Source organism: Aquarana catesbeiana, linkage group LG12 (assembly GCF_042186555.1).
Source record: "Aquarana catesbeiana isolate 2022-GZ linkage group LG12, ASM4218655v1, whole genome shotgun sequence".
Classification (NCBI taxonomy): Eukaryota; Metazoa; Chordata; class Amphibia; order Anura; family Ranidae; genus Aquarana; species Aquarana catesbeiana.
In genome coordinates, this window is record NC_133335.1 from 187,225,543 (window position 1) to 187,246,178 (window position 20,636).

The 20,636-nt window shown below is 47.6% G+C and overlaps 1 protein-coding gene across 1 annotated transcript in view; it reads right to left on the minus strand.

Moving 5' to 3' along the window:
* LOC141113284 (protein-glutamine gamma-glutamyltransferase 6-like) overlaps positions 1 to 20,636 on the minus strand; it is a 139,577-nt gene that overhangs the window by 37,712 nt on the left and 81,229 nt on the right. Inside the window, exons 8-9 of the mRNA XM_073606316.1 lie at positions 20,486 to 20,589; positions 10,985 to 11,230 (exon numbers count right to left, since the gene is read on the minus strand). Coding sequence (XP_073462417.1) covers positions 10,985 to 11,230; positions 20,486 to 20,589 — 350 coding nt within the window. The remainder of the gene's footprint in view (positions 1 to 10,984; positions 11,231 to 20,485; positions 20,590 to 20,636) is intronic.

Consider the following 20,636-nt stretch of genomic DNA (forward strand, 5'->3'; position numbering starts at 1 on the left):
GTGTAGCCTATATCTACAGTGCATTATGTGGTGTACTGTTTCTAATACACTTCAAGCGATGTGCGCATTTTATTAGATACTGTGTACACCACCTGCATTGTATTATAAACTGTACAATGGCTGCACTCTATTTTATACTGTGTACACCACCAGAAGTGTAGTAGGCACTGTACACACTGTATTAGATACTGTGTACATCGCTTGAAGTGTATTAGAAACAGTACACCACATAATGCACTGTAGATATAGGCTACACTGGATGCAGAATATATTTATATATATATATATATATATATATATATATATATATATATACTCTGCATCCAGTGTAGCCTATATCTACAGTGCATTATGTGGTGTACTGTTTCTAATACACTTCAAGCGATGTACACAGTATCTAATACAGTGTGTACAGTGCCTACTACACTTCTGGTGGTGTACACAGTATAAAATAGAGTGCAGCCATTGTACAGTTTATAATACAATGCAGGTGGTGTACACAGTATCTAATAAAATGCGTACAGTTTATACTACACTTCTGGTGATGTACACAGCACACAATACAGTGCAGCCATAAACAGTTGCTAATACAGTGCAGGCGGTGTACACAGTATCTAATACAGTGTGTACAGTTTCTACTACACTTCTGGTGGTGTACATAGTGCACAATACAGTGCAGCCATAGTACAGTTGCTAATACAGTGCAGGCAGTGTACACAGTATCTAATACAGTGTAGTGTGGTGTTGCAAAATAAAATATACATCATGTCCGGAAGGCCACCAAGGAGAGGCAGACTGTCATGGTTATGCAGTAATGTTTGTCTGTCAGCTTACCTCTCCATGTGTTCAGATTAACCACTTGCCGACCAGCCGCTGCAGTTGTACTGTGGCAGAATGGTACGGCTGGGCGAAATGACGTTATGTAGCGTCGCTTCACCCTGTGGCCACTAGGGCTCCCGCAATCGCCGCTGAGACACGGAGAACCCGGACTGTGTGTGTAAACACACAGTTTCCGGTCCTCTGTTGGGAGAAGTAACAAATCGTCTGTTCATACAGAGTATGAACAGCGATCTGTTATCTTCCCTGCACAGTCCCCATCCCCCTTCAGATAGAACACACACTAGGACACATTTAAACCCTTTACTGCCCCCTAGTGTTAACCCCTTCACTGCCAGTGACATTTTTACAGTAATCAATGCATTTTTAATCGCACTGATCGCTGTATTAATGCCAATGGTCCCAAAAATGTGTCAATATTGTCAGACTTGTCCGCTATAGTGTGGCAGTCACGATACAAATCGCAGCTCACCGGCGTAACTAGTAAAAAAAAATTAATAATAAAAATGCTATAAATCTATCCCCTATTTTGTATAACTTTTGCGCAAACCAATCAATATATGCTTATTGCTATTTTTTTACCAAAAATATGTAGAAGAATACATATCGGCCTAAACTGAGGAAAAAAAGAGGTTTTTTTTTTATATATTTTTGGGGGATATTTATTATAGCAAAAAGTAAAAAATATTGCGTTTTTTTCAAAATTGTCACTCTTTTTTATTGTTTATAGCACAAAAAATAAAAACCACAGAGGTGATCAAATACCACCAAAAGAAAGCTATTTGTAGGGAAAAAAGGATGTCCATTTTGTTTGGGTGCAACGTTGCACGACCGCGCAATTGTCAGTTAAAGCGACGCAGTGCCGAATCGCAAAAAGTGCTCTGGTCAGGAAGGGGGTAAAATTTTCCGGGGCTGAAGCGGTTAAGAGGCCAGCCACTCTCACCTGGCTGCTTAAATAATCTCTCCTTAAAGCATGGCTCTACCCCAGCCCCTATCAGGGAACTCTATATAACCTGTGCACTGCAAGCCAGCGCTGCTGATCAATATTGTGTGATTTGGCTTCCATGTGCTCATTGCTCTGTGTCCTACATCTGATCCTGTTTACCAATCGTGGCTTGTACTTGACTATCCCTGCTTGCTTGTGACCCTGACCTTTTGGCGTGTTCTCCGTCTATCCTTGTCTGCTAGTCGCCCTGACCTTTGGCTTATCTCCTTACTATCCCTTGTTGTCCTGGGCTGCTGCTTCCTCTCTGTCCTCCTGTAGCCTACCGTTAGCGTGAGCTGGGAGACCCTGGGGGCCGCGACCTGGAGTCAGTTGCAGCGCAGTCCATCCTCACCACTAGAGGCTCTGGTGAACACCTGCTGGCTCTTAGACTCCGCGCCCTGGGGAATCTTATGCTCTAGCTCCCAGTGGGATCCGTGTTGGTGCTCCAGTGGACCTGCCTTCCTGAACCACCCAGAGTTTCATCTGCAGCAGTCAACCATAGGGTCCACTACCATAGCAGTGCACTCCTGACTCCAACGGTGTGCATCTGTCACCTGGACACAGGTGACCTGACAGTTTGATCAGCCATGGACCCGGCTGACGTGCCGCTACCCGCAGAAGATCCGTTGCAGGGCATAGTCCGCAGACTTGAGACCCAGGAATCTGATCAGACCCACGTGATGCGATTCCTTCAGGATTTGGCCTCCCGTTTTGAACAGGTTTAGGCCTCCTTATGACCCGCGGTTCAACAACCTCAACCGATATCTGCTGCTGCACCTATTCCGGTCACAGCCACATCCACAAAGGATTTGCATTTATCTGCTCTGTCCCATTACTCTGGGCCTGCAGGGGGTTAATAACCAGTGCACAATTCATTTTGAACTCCAGCCCCAAAACTTCTTGTCCGATCGGCGAAGGTAGCCTATATTATATCCCTCCTGTGCGGCGAGGCATTAGCCTGGGCTGCCCCTCTGTGGGAACTGAATGATCCAGTGGTTTCTAGCCTGTCTGACTTCTTGAAACTCTTTCGGAATATCTTCGAGGAACCGTGTCGTGTCCCTTCAGCGGCCAGCACCCTTTTACGTCTCCGTCAAGAGTCCGCTTCTGTGGGACAGTACGCTCTTCATTTTCGTACTTTGACTGCTGAACTGAGCTTGAATAATGAGGCCTTAGTTGCAACCTTTTTACATGGCCTCTCTGACAGAGTGAAGGATGAATTCGTGGGAAGAACCAACCCTGCTGATCTGGACGGTGTTATCACCTTGTGTAACCAGATCGATATTCACTTTCAGGAGAGGACCCTGGAAAAAAGACGCCAGCACTCCCCGGTCTTTAGGCAGCCTGAGCTCTCTGTCCCCTCTCTTGGACTCGAGGAGCACCTCCTGCCAGCTGAGGAACCTATGCAGCTGGGCCGGACCAAGCTATCTCCCGAAGAACGTGCTAGGAACAGAACTCTGGGCTTGTGCCTCTATTGTGGGGCCAACGGTCATTTTTATGACACTTGCTCTCTTTGTCCGGAAAAACGCTCGGGGCTAATACATCTGGAAGGTGGAGTATTGGACCCTGAAATATCACCTTCACCTTCTCGTCTTCTTCTTTCTGTGTTCCTTCATGTCAGCGCTTCCTCTCATTCGGTCTTGGCATATTTGGATTCCGGAGCCGCTGGCAATTTAATGGACTGGGGAACTGCATCTTCCACGAGACTTACCCTTTTGCCCCTCACCACGCCATTGGTTGTCTTGGCGATTGATGGCACTGTTCTCCCAGGGGGCCCTATCCGCTTTCAGACCCTCCCTGTTAAGATGTCATTAGGGACACTCCATCAGGAGTGGATATCCTTTCTTGTCTTACCTAAGGCCTCAACTCCTATCATTTTGGGTCTTCCTTGGTTATGGCTCCATTCTCCACTCGTTGACTGGACTGCTAATCAGATCTTGGCTTGGGGTTCCTCCTGTTCCTTGTCCTGCCTACTCAAGGTAGCCCCAAAAGAGAAACTTCCTGTTGCCACCATCCCAGTATCTTCTGCTCTTCCCGCTGCATATAGCGATTTCTGGGATGTGTTCTGCAATAAAGGGGCTGATGTACTCTCTAGGTCATGTGGCACTCTGGATGAGGAGCCCACCTGTGAACCTGAGCCAATCATTCACTTCAGTCTGCATAACCATTTACCTTTGCCTGTCCCTAAACTCCCTTGGACGCACAGCCAAGCTAACTTGTCTGCTAGTTCCACAGTCGCTACGCCCTGCGATGCGATTGAGGTAGTCTCTACACCTGGCAATGCTATTCATTCGGCCTCTGCACCAGTTATGCCAGTCCAGCCCATGCCCAGTGGGCTTCCTGATTTTTCTTATTCAGGACCTTCTGTAACCTAGCCTCACCCTACTACTACTACGTCCATTCAAACCTATCTAAGAGGTTCAATCCATCCTTTGGATAGACTGCCTCATTCGGCCAGGTGGGGTTTTCAACCTTTTTTTTCAAGGCTCTCTGCATTCTGCTTGTGTTTCAGCTATCCAGCTTGTCTCCTGTGACACGTCACCTTCTAACCAACCTGGCTTCAGGGATCCACTGACCTTTGCCCAGTATGATGGTCCTGTGCTGCATGTCCAGGTCATCTTTAAGGGTCTGGGGAACCCTGCTCAGATTACTGATGGTCTTCTCATGCCCTTACCCATTTCTAAAAAGCCTTTATTCCTCAATAAGTCCTCTCGTACTCTACCTACCTCGGTTCCGGTCTCTGAGGATAATCTAAAGTACGAGGTTAGTCAAGTTCTGGATTCTCGGCTCCGTAAAGGCATTCTTCAGTACCTCGTACATTGAAAAGGGTTTGATCCTGAGGAGAGGTCTTGGATCACTGCATCTGAGGTATTTGCGCCTTGTCTGTTGAGGTTTCATCTGAAGTTTCCCTTTAAGCCTGGGCCCAGGCGGGGGAGGCCTCGTAAGAGGGGGGGTACTGTCATGGTTATGCAGTAATGTTTTTCTGTCAGCTTACCTCTCCATGTGTTCAGATTAAGAGGCCAGCCACTCTCACCAGGCTGCTTAAATAATCTCTCCTCAAAGCATGGCTCCACCCCAGCCCCTATCAGGAAACTCTATATTAACCTGTGCACTGCAAGCCAGCTCTGCTGATCAATATTGTGTGATTTGGCTTCCGTGTGCTCATTGCTCTGTGTCCTACGTCTGATCCTGTTTACTGATCTTGGCTTGTTCTTGACTATCCCTGCTTGCTTGTGACCCTGACCTTTTGGCATGTTCTCTGTCTATCCTTGTCTGCTAGTCGCCCTGACCTTTGGCTTATCTCCTTACTATCCCTTGTTGTCCTAGGCTGCTGCTTCCTCTCTGTCCTCCTGTAGCCTACCGTTAGCGTGAGCTGGGAGACCCTGGGGCCGCGACCTGGAGTCAGTTGCAGCGCAGTCCATCCTCACCACTAGAGGCTCTGGTGAACACCTGCTGGCTCTTAGACTCCGCGCCCTGGGGAATCTTATGCTCTAGCTCCCAGTGGGATCCGTGTTGGTGCTCCAGTGGACCTGCCTTCCTGAACCACCCAGAGTTTCATCTGCAGCAGTCAACCATAGGGTCCACTACCTTAGCAGTGCACTCCTGACTCCAACGGTGTGCATCTGTCACCTGGACTCAGGTGACCAGACAGTTTGATCAGCCATGCACCCGGCTGATGTGCCGCTACCCGCAGAAGATCCGTTGCAGGGCATAGTCCGCAGACTTAAGACCCAGGAATCTGATCAGACCCAAGTGATGCGATTCCTTCAGGATTTGGCCTCCCGTTTTAAACAGGTTCAGGCCTCCTTATGACCCGTGGTTCAACAACCTCAACCGATATCTGCTGCTGCACCTATTCCGGTCACAGCCACATCCACAAATGATTTGCATTTATCTGCTCTGTCCCTTTACTCTGGGCCTGCAGGGGGTTAATAACCAGTGCACAATTCATTTTGAACTCCAGTCCCAAAACTTCTTGTCCGATCGGCGAAGGTAGCCTATATTATATCCCTTCTGTCCGGCGAGGCATTAGCCTGGGCTGCCCCTCTGTCCTGGGCTGCTGCTTCCTCTCTGTCCTCCTGTAGCCTACCGTGAGTGTGAGCTGGGAGACCCTAGGGGCCGCGACCTGGAGTCAGTTGCACCGCAGTCCATCCTCACCACTAGAGGCTCTGGTGAACACCTGCTGGTTCTTAGACTCCGTGCCTCTGGGAATCTTATGCTCTAGCTCCCAGTGGGATCTGTGTTGGTGCTCCAATGGACCTGCTTCCTGAACCATCCAGAGTTCCATCCACAGCAGTCAGCCGTAGGGTCCACTACCTTAGAGGTGCACTCCTGACTCCAACTGTATGCATCTGTCACCTGGACTCAGGTGACCTGACACAGACGCTCACAGGCCACTAAAAGAGGGCAAGCAGCCTCTGTGTCTACAGTCAACAGTGTTGGTCGTGGACATGGTGCATACTCTGCAGGTGGCCGTGGGGCACGCTGGTCCTTTTTTTCTGCTACTGCCCATGTTATTGAGCCAGAACATGCAGAAGAGTTGGTGGAGTGGATAACAAAGCCGTCCTCATCCTCCTCATCCTCTGTCACCCAGGCTCAAAGTAGTTTGCCTTCCAATGCAGCTGCCAAAGTGGGCTATTCCACTGGCTCCTTGTCCACAGTCACTTCTTCCGTAGCCCCACCATCATGCACGGAGTCCCCAGAATTATTTGACCACAGTGTCGGGTACATGCTGCTGGAGGATGCGCAGTGATTTGAAGGCTCCGATGTTGGTTCCCAGGTTGAGGAAGGGAGTAACATGAGCCTAGAGAGAGTGGGTGCCCAAGAAGGACAAGAAACTGGCAGTCATGTACCCCCAGCTGCAGCATACTGCCAAGTTTGCTCCAGTGACGAGGAGGGAGGGGATGATGAGGGGATGATGAGGTCACTGCCTGAGATAAGAGAGGAGGAGGAGGAGCAGACCCAACTCCAATGAGGCAGGATATCCTCTAGGGGACAGCTTAAGGGCAGCCACCCTATTGCATCACACTGCAGAGCTCTGCAGGTGCAGGGTGCTGCTTACTCCCCGCTGTCTTTTAAAAGTTCCTTGGTGTGGGCCTTTTTTGACACGTGTGCACGTGTGCAGCAGATCGCACCATTGCTGTTTGCAACCTATGTCTGAAGTGGATCAAGTGTGGCCAGAACAGCAGCCACTTGGGCACCACATGCTTGACCAGACATATGACGTCCTCCCGTGCAGTCCATTGGCAACAGCACTTGAAAGACCCACATCAAAGAAAAAGGCGGACTTCTCCTTGCTCCTCATCTGGGATCTCCAACCCTAATATACCTCCAGTCCTCTCAAAAACCTGCACTGAGAGGAATGAAGGTATAGCAATAGGTGTCCCAAGTACTTGCAGCCAATCTGCTAGTACACCACCATCTGATTTTAGCAGTCATAGTTCCCTACCCCAGTTGCTAAACCGTAAAAAGAAATTCGGTCCCAGCCATCCACATGCTCAGCGTCTAAATGCTAGCTTGGCCAAATTTCTAGCACTGCAACTGCTGCCTTTTCAGTTGGTAGACTCTGCCCCCTTTTGTGAATTTGTGGAATGTGCTGTACCACAGTGGCAGGTTCCAAAACGCCATTTATTTTCACTGAAGGCTTCTTTTCGACACTCCAGTGGCTACTAATCAAGGATGCATGCACTGTCCTGTCACGATTTGAGGAGGCCACAAGGATTGTGAGCAGCGACAATGCATGCATCAGTGACACTGTTCCTCTAGTCTTCCTGTTGGAGCACACACTTCATGGAATCATGGACAGGGCACTTGAGGCAGAACAGCAGGAGGAAGAGGAGGACTTCCTTACCTCTCAAGACCCCCTTTATCCAGATAGCATTCCTGCGGGCCCGCCAAACACACAGGAAGAAGAGGAGGATTGTGTTAGCATGGATGTAGAGGATAATACTCAGCAGCAGTCTTCCAGGGATGGTTTTCAGTCCCCAGAAACCCAAGGAGTTGTACATGGCTGGGAAGAGGTAGTTACAGATCATGTGATCCTTAGTGACTCAGAGGACTCAGAATCGAATGCCTCTGCAAACTTACGCTGCATGGCCTCCCTGATTCTGCAAAGCCTGCAAAAGGGCCCTAGGATTCGTGGTATCAAGGAGAGGAATCATTACTGGCTGGCAACCCTTTTCATCCACGTTACAAGGGTAAGATTGCAGAACTCATCCTGCCTTCACAGAGGGAGCAGAGGATGAAACATCTTCAGGAGGCCTTGAAGAAAGGTTTGTGCAACGCATTTACAGACCTTGGGAGGTTACCATTTCCACGTTGCTGAGGCTTAGTTCAGTCAGAGGAAGAGCGGTGGAGAAGGTGGCCAGCTGACGATGCCTTTAAACAACATCCAGCGTACTTTCTGAATGCACATTCAGTGCTTCTGGAGGGTTTTGATCAAAGAGTGTGCCTGTCCACAGACTCCATTGATAGGCTCACATTCATAAAAATGAACCAGTCTTGTGCTTTCAAGCACTTGATTCTGATGTAACTGATTGAATTTGCTATGGGGCATGTAATTACAATTTTTGATCTAATATTTCACAGCAGGGCCCGTTCCTGCGCCCAACAAGTGTATCTGTGAGGGGTTACAGTGTTGTGGCACCACCACCACCACCCAAGGCCCAATTTTTCTGCCCCTGTTTAACAGGGGCATGTAATTACAATTTTTAATATAATATTTGATTGCAGGGCCCATTCCTGCACCCATCAAAAGTAACTGTAAGGGCTTACAGTGTTGTGGCACCACCACCACCACCACCAAAGGCCCAATTTTTCTGCCCTGTTTAACAGGGGCATGTAATTACAATTTTTGATATAGTATTTCACAGCAGGGCCTGTTCCTGCGCCCACCAAGAGTAACTGTGAGGGCTTACACCAACACCTAAGGCCCAATTTTCTGCAGAGTATATAGGGCAGGCCGTATAGTATATATACTGCTGTTTAGAGTATATAGTGCCTGGAGGACCCCCACGCCATTTTTTTTTAAAATTTGGGTGTGAGGTTCCCCTTAATATCCATACCAGACCCAAGGGGCCTGGTAATGGACTGGGGGGGTACCCATGCCGTTTTTTTAAATGATTTCCATCTATATTGCCGGGACCCAACAATACATTACAGCCACGAGTAGTTTTAAATTACGTTTTTTCCTTTAGAAATTTCATTTTGCTGTGGTATTGTTCTGAACACGGGAAAAATGCGTTACTTTACAGGCATACTAAGGACACCCTCCAGGCATGATATTTAAAGGAATATTTCATGTTTATTGTTTCATTTTAAGCATTATTAAAATCACTGCTCCCGAAAAAACGGCAGTTTTTAAAACTTTTTTTGCATTGGGGCAGGACCCGGGTCCACAAACACTTTTTATGGCAATAACTTGCATATAAGCCTTTAAAATTAGCACTTTTGATTTTTTATGTTCGTGTCCCATAGACTTTAACGATGTTCGCGTGTTCGAACAAATTTTTTGCCTGTTCACATGTTCTGCTGCGAACCGAACCGGTGGTTGTTTGGCTCATTCCTAATGGTCACCTGGATGTCAACCACATACAGTACTATGGCTACAAGAAAGTGGCAAAAAGCTGAAAGCAATCCTTAAAGTGGTTATAAACCTAAAAAAAAAGATCCTGTTCCCTTATAGCAGATTAAACAGCACAGAGCTTGTGCTGTCTAATCTGCCCTTCTCTAAACTGTAAAAAACCTGGCTGATCCTGCCACTTCCTGTGTCCCCCTCTGTGTGCTGAGCCCTGATTACCGTGGTCAGTGTAAGTGTTTGTTTAAATCAGTAGTTCTCAACCTGGGGTCGGGACCCCACCGGGGGTCGGATGATGATTTGCCAGGGGTCACCGAATCCTGGGCTGTTCCTGAAGTTGCGGTCGCCCAGCTGGGCTGTTCCTGGAACCTGTGGTCGCCCACCCAGCCTCTTCTCAGACACCCATTCAGTTCACGGCAGGGCTGGGAGTCAGAGACTAGAAGTCAGCTGACTGGTGAAGAATGTGAAGTGGGAGGGGCTGGAGGAGACCCTATCTCCTGATTTTGGCATAGGTGTCACTGCTGCGAGACACCACAAAGTCGGAGACGCAGTGAGTAACACTACCTGTGATTATAGTTGCCATTAAAAGTCCCCACTACAGTTCTCAGATCAGCAGATGACCTTGATCAAGAGCACCTAAGTTGGATGGTCAGAACTCCCCCGAGCACTGCCACTCATCCCAACTCCCCACCAGCACTGTCACTCATCCCAACTCCTCACTAGCACTGCCACTCATCCCAACTCCCCAGGAGCATTGCCACTCATCCCAACTCCCCACCAGCACTGCCACTCATCTCAACTCCCCCCACCAAGGAGTAAGAGAAGGAATAAAAATAGAGAATGCATGGAAGGGAGCGGAAAAGAATAAGAGAAAGAACAAGAAAGACGGCTAGAGAGAGAGAGAGAGAGATGGGGGAAAAAAAAGAAATTAGGATAGTGAGAGATAAAAGGTAAAGAAACGAGAACAAAGAAAACGTTTTGGTAGATCCTAAAATGTACCATAAGGAGTTTTAATACTGTACGAGTGGAAGGGAATCGGGGAGCGCTAAATATCCGTGGGTTAGGGGCGCAAATTACTTGTCTTGCCTTGGGTGCTAAAACACCAACGCTACGAAAATAATTTTCTGTGAGGGGGGCCCACAACTTGTTAAATTTTATCCAGGGGTCACAACCCTAGTAAGGTTGAGAACCACTGGTTTAAATTAATGCCTCTAAATACCTTTTTTCAGTTATCTTCAGGCCGATCACGTTACTCCCGGACGCTCTCCTACTACAATCCAGGGCTACAGTGGGAGGGGGTTGGGTGGCCAGCACAGAGGTCACCTGACCTTCCGGCTGACGTCAGAGGGAGATCTCGGCCCCTCCCGCTGTAGCCCATGGATCGTAGTAGGAGAGCATTCTGGAGTCACATGAGCGGCCTGAAGATAATTTAGAAAAAGGTATTTAGAGGCATCGATTTAAACACTTAAACTGTGTGTTATCGCTGGATAAAAGAGAGGGGCTGGCAGTGAAAGGGTTTTTAAGGTAACAACCACTTTAAGTTGAACGTATTGGAAAAGTTACAGGAATGCTACAAAGCACAGTCTTACCTTCTGCATATTTGTAGCTGGAAGTAATATCATTGCGATTTCCAGAGCCAACAGCCTTTGTGCTGGTAAATTTTCCAATGTTGCTACTGTTGGTCTTGATTCTGTTATAATAATCTTTGTCCTTGTAGTAGGTCCAGGATATCGCATCTGCATTCACCTCAGAGAATACAAAAGGACCGTCATACTTTAGGTGAACATCTCCTGCCTTTATTGCCTTGACTGATGTTGGTCCAAGCCGATAAACCCCTAGAAGAAGAAATAATCTGAAAATATTTTCTTTTCACTCGTAGTCAAATTTTGGAGATGATGTAACATGCAATCTGAGTTTGTTGATATACAGCAGTGTTGGCGAACCTTGGCACCCCAGATGCTTTGGAACTACATTTTCCATGATGCTCAACTACACTGCAGAGTGCATGAGCATCATGGGAAATGTAGTTCTAAAACATTCGGGGGGGCCAAGGTTGGCCATCACTGATATACAATATATTAAAGTATATCTAAACCCAAAAACTAAGATGTAATATATTGCTGCTTACCAGTCCTTAGATGTGCCTGACTGCTGTCAGTCGATAGATATGGTGGCTGCATTCGTTTCCTTTTTCACGCTTTACCCCATATTTTTCTCCTGGTGACACTTCCCGTCCCCTGGCATCTACACTCATTTCTCAATTGTATCTAAAGATGGAGCTATGGTTGTCACATAGGCTGGGCTTCAAAAAGGTCTGCTTTTATTAACCTCCATTACATAGTGGATTGATGAGACTAGTAGTTTACACAAGAAATATAAGGATGTCTATGTTTTCTTTTCAGCTCACAGAAAGTGATAAGCTTTTTGAATTGCTGGCAAGATCAACACATATTTTATATACTTGCTGAGAATGCTCCTAATCTGAAAAATGCTTACTAATGCAGCCAGCATTTTAGACTTGGTTTATACCTACAGGTACGACCAAGTGCTGGCATGTTTACATGCTTTTTATGCATATGTGTAGAGCAGCTCATTCATTTTAATGGAAACTCAGAAAAGAAGTCCCTGACTCTTTTCCGAAAATGCGTCACGCCAAACTGAATGGTGCTGCAGCACCACGCGGTCTGGCGTGCGAGAAAATGGGTGCAGGTGTGTGGGGGTGCCATTAACAATTGATGGTACAGCTGTGCATCTGCTAAATGGCAGTGCATTTCTCTGTGTGCTGGGAAGGCACAATTTTGCGCACATTCCCGACATGTATAGATGTAAAACTAGCCTTGGGCTCGGTTCAAACTAGGGGCAGCACGACTTGCAGGTCGCCTCAGCGAGGCAACCTGCAAACGACTTCCGCGGCGACTTGCAAAACGACTTCTGTATAGAAGTCTATGCAAGTGGCCCCAAGTCGCCCCCAAAGTAATACAGGAACCTTTTTCTAAGTCGGAGCGACGCAAGTTCCATTGTACAGAACGGGAGGCGACTTGTCAGGCGGCTAGGTCGCCTGACAAGTCGCTCCTGTGTGAACCGGCTCTTAAGGATTTGTTAGCTGCAAAATATTTATATTATTGTTTTAGGTTTCAATACACTTTAAGCTTTTCACCAGAAGCTGGCTTACAGTTTTTAATTTTACTAGATAACTGTCACCATCTATAGTATATTGTATATGAAACTAAATATGCAGATATTACAATATGCAGAAAAAAAATAGGGAAAGTACTTCTGGGTGTAACAAATACAATCTGTTAATAATAAGTAATCAGCTGAAGATCTTTCTTTTGTATAACTACTGGAATCCTCTATAGTAATCTTTACATTAGTACATTACTTTTACATACAGTGCTTTGAAAGTTGGATTTGGTAGTAAATATGCCTATCGGTTCAAGCCTCTACGTCAAGCCTCCAATCACACCTCCATAAGAAATATTACACTGTAGATGCTAGGAAAGCCTTTGTCTGTGAAGTAGGGTATGCGTCTAGTGAATAGGTGGGCAAGTAGTTAATGCTAATAGTAATTACTCATTAATTTTCAACTCTTCAATTATTTTTTCTTTAAAGCAATAGCTGATTTTGAAGATGAACTCTGGGCACAAAAGCTTTTATTTACATTTATAGTAACAAAGGATATAAATCCACAGTATGAACCAAGTGCCTTTGCAAAGCCAGTTATTGCCTTGTAAAAACACCATCATTGCTGTTTTGCACATGGCATGCGCAGAGAGAGGGTCTGAGAGGGACGCAGCAGGCCCCACTCAATATATCCTGCCTGCATAGAATTAGGCTACTTTCACACTGTAGCCGGGGCCGCGTTATCGTTAAAGCACCACTCGTTTTAGCGGCACTTTAGCGCTGTTTAAGCACTGCTTTTCAGCCGCTAGTGGCCGAAGAAGGGGTTAGAAGCACCCATGTTGCGGCACTTCCGAAGTGCTTTTCAGGCGCTTCTGAAGTGCTGCCCAATGGGCAGGGGCGGTTTAGGAGCGCTGTTTACACCGTACCCACACGGCACCAAAGATACTGCTTGCAGGACTTTTTTTCCTGTCCCGCAAGTTCACTGCCCCAGTGTAAAACCACTCAGGCTTTTACACTCGGGAGGCATGGGAGGCAGTTTTCAGGCACTTTACAGGCGCTATTTCTAGCGCTAAAACGCCTGAAAACTGCCTTCAGTGTGAAAGGGGTCTTACAGGAGGGGGCAGAGACAAGACCAGTCATTGCTGCACATGGAGAGAGTGCAGCAGTGACTGGTCTTTAATACTGGAAGTTTCTGTTTTATACTGTACAGATCTGGGTGTACAAATAGCTCACCATATTTCAAGTAAGAACACACATGCCTCTTTATTTAGACAATAATTGCTTATCCTAGTATTTGACACAATTCCCCACCTGTGGCTAATGTGTAAGGTAAAGTCAACAGGCTTGGAAAAATCAGTTTGTAAATAGATAGAAAACTGGCTAAAAGACCAAATTCAGAGAGTAGTGGTTAATGATGCATACTCTGAATGGTTTACAGTTATTAGTAGTGTACCCCAAGGTTCAGTGTTGGGACCCTTACATTTCAATATATTCATAAATGATATAGGGTATGGGCAGGCCCGGACTGGCCATAGGGTACACAGGCACTTGCCCAATGACCTTGTGGGGCAAAGGCAACTGAGCTGCTCCTTGAGCCCCGCCGCTCACCTGGCCTCTCCATTTTAGTTCAGCCGTTGGGCCGAGGGGTGGAGACTACAGGTCACGTTACCTGTGACCATTAAGAGGGAGGGGATCTACATGAGACACCAGCCAGGAGGGAAAGTTATTGCGGCTCCCCATGCGTGTGCCTTGATAGGAGGAGCAGCTGCATACACAGTAGAAGAATCCATCTCTTTATTTTTCTCCTACAGCCTCTGAATGCCTGCTTGTCATTCTCTCCCTCCCGTGGGCATTCAGAGGCTGTAGGAGAAAAATAAAGAGATGGATTCTTCTACTGTGTATGCAGCCGCTTCTCCCATCCAGCTTCTTTCTACTGCCCCCTAGTGCTCTCAGGCCCCCACCATGCTCTCAGGTGCCGCCTTCCCCGTGCTCTCAGGGTCCCCCACTGCTCTCCAGCCCCTCCCAGTGCTCATCGGTCCCCCAGTGCTCCCCAGCCCCTCTGTGCTCTCAGGCTCCCCTGTGCTTATCGCCCCCCTGTACACTCCGCCCCCCCCAGTGCTCTCCAGCCCCTCTGTGCTCTCAGGACCTCCTGTGCTCATTGCCCCCCCCTGTACTCATCGCCCCCCCCTGTACTCTGCGCCCTCCCCCCAGTGCTCTCCAGCCCCTCTGTGTTTTCAGGCCCCCCTGTGCTCATTGTCCCCCCCTGTACTCTCTGGCCCCCCCAGTGCTCTCCAGTCCCTCTGCTCTCTGGTCCCCCGTGCTCTCGGCTCCACTTGTGCTCTCCAGCCCCCCCATGGTTCCCGTCCCCTCGGTGCGCTCCAGCCCCTCCCAGTGCTCTCAGGCCCCCTGTGCTCTCTGGCCCCCTCAGTGCTTTCCACCCCCTTTGTGCTCTCCAGCCCCCCGTGCTCTTCACCTCCAGTGTTCTCTGCCCCTGCTTGTGCTCTCCAGCCCCCCATGGTCCCCGCCCCCTTAGTGCTCTCCAGCCCCTCCAGTGCTCTCCGGCTCCCCCTAGTGCTCTGCACCACCCATGCTCTTCACCCCCCTGTGCTCTCTGGCCCCCCAATGCTCTCCAGCCCCCCTAGTGCTCTCCATCCCCCTTTAGTGCTCTCCGCTCCCCCCTGTGTTCTCCACCCCCCCACACATTCTCCGCCCCCCCCCTTGCTCTTGGTGCCTCCCAGTAAATATGTCATGGGCTTCTTAGTCTAAAATGCCTGTGCCTATTTTTTGTCCCAGTCCGGGCCTGGGTATAGGATATATCTCCAACTTACAAGCCAACCTCAATGCACTGTTTCAAGTGATACTAAAGTCTAAAGGTTTTTTTCATTAAAAATAACTAACATGTTATACTTACATGCTCCGTGCACTGGTTTTGCACAGAGCAGCCCGATCCTCCTCTTCTCGTGTCCCTCTTCGGCTCTCCTGGCCCCTCCCTCCTGTTGAGTGCCCCCACAGCAAGTAGCTTACTATGGGGGCACCTGACTTGAGCTCCATTCAGACACAGAGCCATGGCCTGGCCCCGCCCCTCTTTCTCCTCATTGGCTCACTGATGTTAATTGACAAGAGTGGGAGCCAATGGCGCTGCGCTGCTGTCTCAGCCAATGAGGAGGGGACAGCCGAGTCTCTCATGCAACATCGCTGGATGGAGATGGGGCTTAGGTAAGTATTAGGGGGGCTGCTGCACACAGAAGGTTTTTTATTGCATTAGGATATAAAACCTTCTGCCTTTACAACCGGTTTAAGGGCGAGTCTGCTAAGCATAATAAAATACCCCAGTACTACCTATCCGTCCCCCCCCCCTTTCCTTATCCAACTATGCCTTCATTCCTACTGTCCATGCTGTCCCTTGAGTCCCCTCCTTCTTTCTCCCCCCTTTCCTCAAATTCTATAATTAATAATGATACATATGAAATAATCAACATGGGTCCCCTCAGCCAATGAGGAGGAGAGTCTCAGACAGCTGAGTCTCTCATGCAACATTGCTGGATGGAGATGAGGCTCAGGTAAGTATTAGGAGGGATGCTGCACACAGAAGTGTATTAATGCATTAAGATGAAAAAACCTTCTGCCTTTACAACCACTTTAATTGGGCAACTATGTGGCAAATGAGGTTTAATGTTGATAAATGTAAAGTTATGCACTTGGGGGCAGAGGCGGCTCTCCAGTTAGGCAAATTAGGCGATCGCTTCAGGCCTCGCCATCATAGGGGCCTCACCTTCGCCGAATTTGCCTGATATGTGCCGCCAGAAATGACAGGAGCGGGTCTGAGGAGACCTCCTTCACTCCCCTGCTCGAGCCGCCGCTAAAAGACTGGAGGGCATTCTCTCTCTCTGCTTCCTACCCATCCCCCCTCCTTCCTCCTGTCAGAGTTGAGCAGAGCAGCAGAAGATCGGAGCGGCTGTGTCTGCGTGGAGAGAGAGAGAAGCTGCTGCGGGCTCTTCTCCCCCCCTCTCCTCCTCTCACCACTGTACTCCTGTTTCTTCCCCCTTCCTTCTTATTGGACAAGGGGGAAAAAAACACTAGAATGAAACAGAGAGGAGGATTGTGGGAAATGTAGTATCGAGTGGTGGACATTGCAAAACAAAGGGAAGAAACTGCAGCCCCCAGCATAAGACGAGGGAGAGAGATCCAGAAGCCCAGGAGAATTTTGGGGAAGTGCACCCAGGACTCCATCAGAGAGAGAATCCCACTGCACTGCACCACCAGAGAGAAATCCCCACAGCCTAGCACCATCCCTTCTGAAGAAAGGCATGAAGTTATTTCCAGAATACAGATCTGGGCACTACCCAGCGGAGTCGCCACAGGCAACCCAGAATGAGCTAACTCCTGATCAGAGGAACCATTGTGTTGCTGTATCCCTGGCTCTGGTAAGAGGGTTGGTCGGCCATTATCTACTGCCATCTATAGGAACTGCCCACCCTGTTATTCTTTGGCCCTAATACTGCCCGCAGGCCCTATTCACAGCTGCAACATTCACCAGCGATTAGAGATGAAGATTTAGGACTTAATGCTAGTTCACACTGCAGCGATGTTCAACATCGGATTTGATTTGACACTCCAAGCAGTTCGCATAGGGCAGTGTTAACTGCCACCAGGAGACATGCGATGCGGGAACCCGCAGCGGATTCTCAGGGTTCCCACATCACTGCAGTGTGAACCAACACTTAGGCTCGGTTCACACTGGTGCGATGCGAGAACCCTGTGAATCATTTTCCCCCTGTTCAAATGATTAGTAATCATTAGAAAGACCTGATCTGGAATATATCTAAACTGAAGAAAGTGCAAAGAAGGGCAACCAAACTGATAGGAGGCATGGAGGAGCTCAGCTATAAGGAAACATTAGCTGAACTGAATTTATTCTGTCTTGAGAAGCAATTAAAGTGATTGTAAGGGTTTGTTTTTTTTTTTTTTTTTTTAATAACAAACATATCATACTTACCTCCACTGTGCAGCTCGTTTTTCACAGAGTGGCCCCGAACCTTGTCTACTGGGGTTCCCCCTCGACTCTCGTGGCTCCTCCTCCACATCAGATAACCCCCTAGGAGAAGCGTTCTCCCGAGGGGGTTACCTTGCGGCGCGCTCCCGAGTTCAGCATTCAGCATCCATAGCCGTCAAATGTATGACTCAGCCCCGACATCCGCGTCAATGGATTTGATTGACAGCAGCAGGAGCCAATAGCTGTGCTGCTATCAATCTATCCAATCAAGAGCCGAGAACCCTGGGCAGAGAGACAGCGTGTCCCCGCCGGGTTAAGTTCCAGGGCTCAGGTAAGTAAAACGGAGGGGGGGGGGGCTGGGGGGCCGGTCACTGCCAGGTGTTTTTTCACCTTAATGGATAGGATGCACTAAGGTGAAAAAAACCATGAAGGTTTACAATCTCTTTAAGGATCAAGATGTATAAATACATACAGTGTCTTAAAATAGTATTCATACTCCTTTAAATTTTTCACATTTTGTCATGTTACAACCAAGAACGTAAATTTGTTGAAAAATCGTCTGGGGTGCCGACATCACGGGATCCCTGAACAGGTAAGCATCCTGATATTAAAATTCAGCAGTTAAAGTAGGGTGGGGGGGGGCTGGAGCTCCACTTTAAAGTGTTACCCAGGACCCTGCATTCACTATCTCTGATCTCCCACAGTACACAGAACATGGAGATGCAATTATTTTAGTAGATTCAAACTGCTAAATACGGTTTTTCATCAGCAGTATATAGCAGTCTTGTGAGTTCTATCAGTGTCTGGCTGAGCACTGGTTAAAGCTTGTAGGAGGAGTTTTTATTCTCCTCTGACTGTCCTATAAGCCCTGACACTCTGTCTGGACAGTGCTGATTGGCCCTGTGCTGATCACATGCACCCTCTCAAAAAAAAAAACTCTTTAACAATACACATCAAACTAAGCATGTGCAGAGTGCCCCCAAGGCTCTGTTCTATCAGCAGATGGCTTGAGGACAGTAAAAGAAGGGGAGGATCAGAGGAGATAGGATCAAACAGATTTTTTTACACAATGTGGAGGATTAACCCCTTAGGTTCCACAGTGAGTATAACAAGCATGCTTTACTGCATATACAGACCGATTTTACTGTTGTGGATTTAGTAACACTCCAATGCAACCCATGTGTTGCGAATCTAGCATAAGAGTGACTGATAGACAAATCATTAGTGAATAGAAGGTGGGGAAGGCAATAAAAACAGGTTATTCATTTGGTTTCTCTTCCTTTTAATCTAGCCCAGGGGTCTCCAAACCCCAGCCTGCGGGCCACATCCGGCCCGCTTGTGTCTTTTGGTCGGCCCGCAGCTGGCATGTCCGGCAAACAAAGCCGCTCCCATCATGTGACGCTGTACGTTAGTATTGGCTGCTGGGACTGCCGATGTCCTAGTAGCCAGAGACGTCATTGGCGTGGCACCTCCCGGCTACCTGCCCGCTGTTTGTATTAAAGATCCTTCTGCGTGTCTAGCAGCGGGAGATGCAGGAGAGCTGAAGTCGGCTCTAGTGCTGAGGCAAGTGCTGAAGATCTACATGTACAGTACACGGCTAATGGGGACACTGCTGATGGGGACACTGATGGGGACACTGCTGATGGGCACACGGCTGATGGGGAGACTCCTGGGGACACTGCTGATGGGAACACACTGATGGGGACACACTGATGGGAACACACTGATGGGGACACACTGATGGGGACACTGATGATGAGACCACTGATGATGAGGAGAGTCTGATGGAGGACACAGATATGGGGGAGAGTCTGATGGAGGACATAGATATGGGGGAGAGTCTGATGGAGGACATAGATATGGGGGAGAGTCTGATGGAGGACATAGATATGGGGGAGACATGCGGAAAGGCTTTGATGAGATTATTGAATTATTTTATTCATTTGTTTATAATGAACACATTTTTTTGGCCCGTGAATATTGGTAAAATCTACAATGTGGCCCTCGGGAAAAAAAAGTTTGGGGACCCCTGATCTAGCCCACTACAATACTGTATAGATAAGTAAGGTGAGCTGAAGCAAAAAAAAGAAAAATTACATGAATAGTCTTTTAAAGAGGAAGTAAACCCTGATGGGTTTTACTTCCTTTCTTTTACCCTGCAAAGTAAAAGCATAATGTGCTAGTATGCATTGCATACTAGCACAATATGTGACACTGACCTGCAAACGAAGCCCGCGCCATCCCTGCTGCAGGCCGCATCCATCTTCGCCCCTCTTCCTTCCGGGGCCGTGGACTCCGGCTCTGTTACTGGTCGAAACCGTGTGACGTCACTCCCACACACGCGCGTGGGAGCTGCCGGTCACGGCACTTGCTCGCGAAGAAACAGTACGGGGGGCTGTTTCTTCACAGCAAATGCGCCGATTACATCATCGGCGCAGTATACAGTAGATATCTCCTAGACGGCGCACATTTAGGAGATGTTTACAGTACCTATAGGTAAGCCTTATAATAGGCTTACCTATAGGTACAACTTGCAAAGGGAGGTTTACAACCTCTTTAAAAGATAAAATATCAAAACCAGCTTTTCCTCAGTCTTTCATCCATTATTTTTCAGCCCACTTCTTTCCAGCCAGCCATGCTGTACAGTGACCTCAAGTGACTGATATCCGGTCAAATACATTTACCAATGTTCAGCTTTAATATTTTTTGTTTTTAGTTTCTATGGACTCTGTTTTCTCCTATTATTACTATTGTATTCATTCTCAGATAAAACTGCAAATGAAAATGTGATTATTCTCCCTGACACATCCTTTAAGATGCTCCAAAAATTTTTTTTTGTAAACTGCTGCCGCTATATAAATCCTGTATAATAATAATAATAATCTACTATGTAAAAAGAGATGTTAGAGTACATGTTGTATAAAGATTTTGTGTTTTTTTATTTTTTTTTATATAATTTACTTGTCACACCAACCAGAGCTTTTCTCTTGTGGGGTTGCATCCAGAACTTGCCATCCATTGTAAAAAGATCCTATATCAGGCCTGGTGAACCAAGACTCATTCCATACATGAAAGTTCCTGTAGAAGACAATGTAAGAAAGTGTGTTCATCATTTTATGAAATGT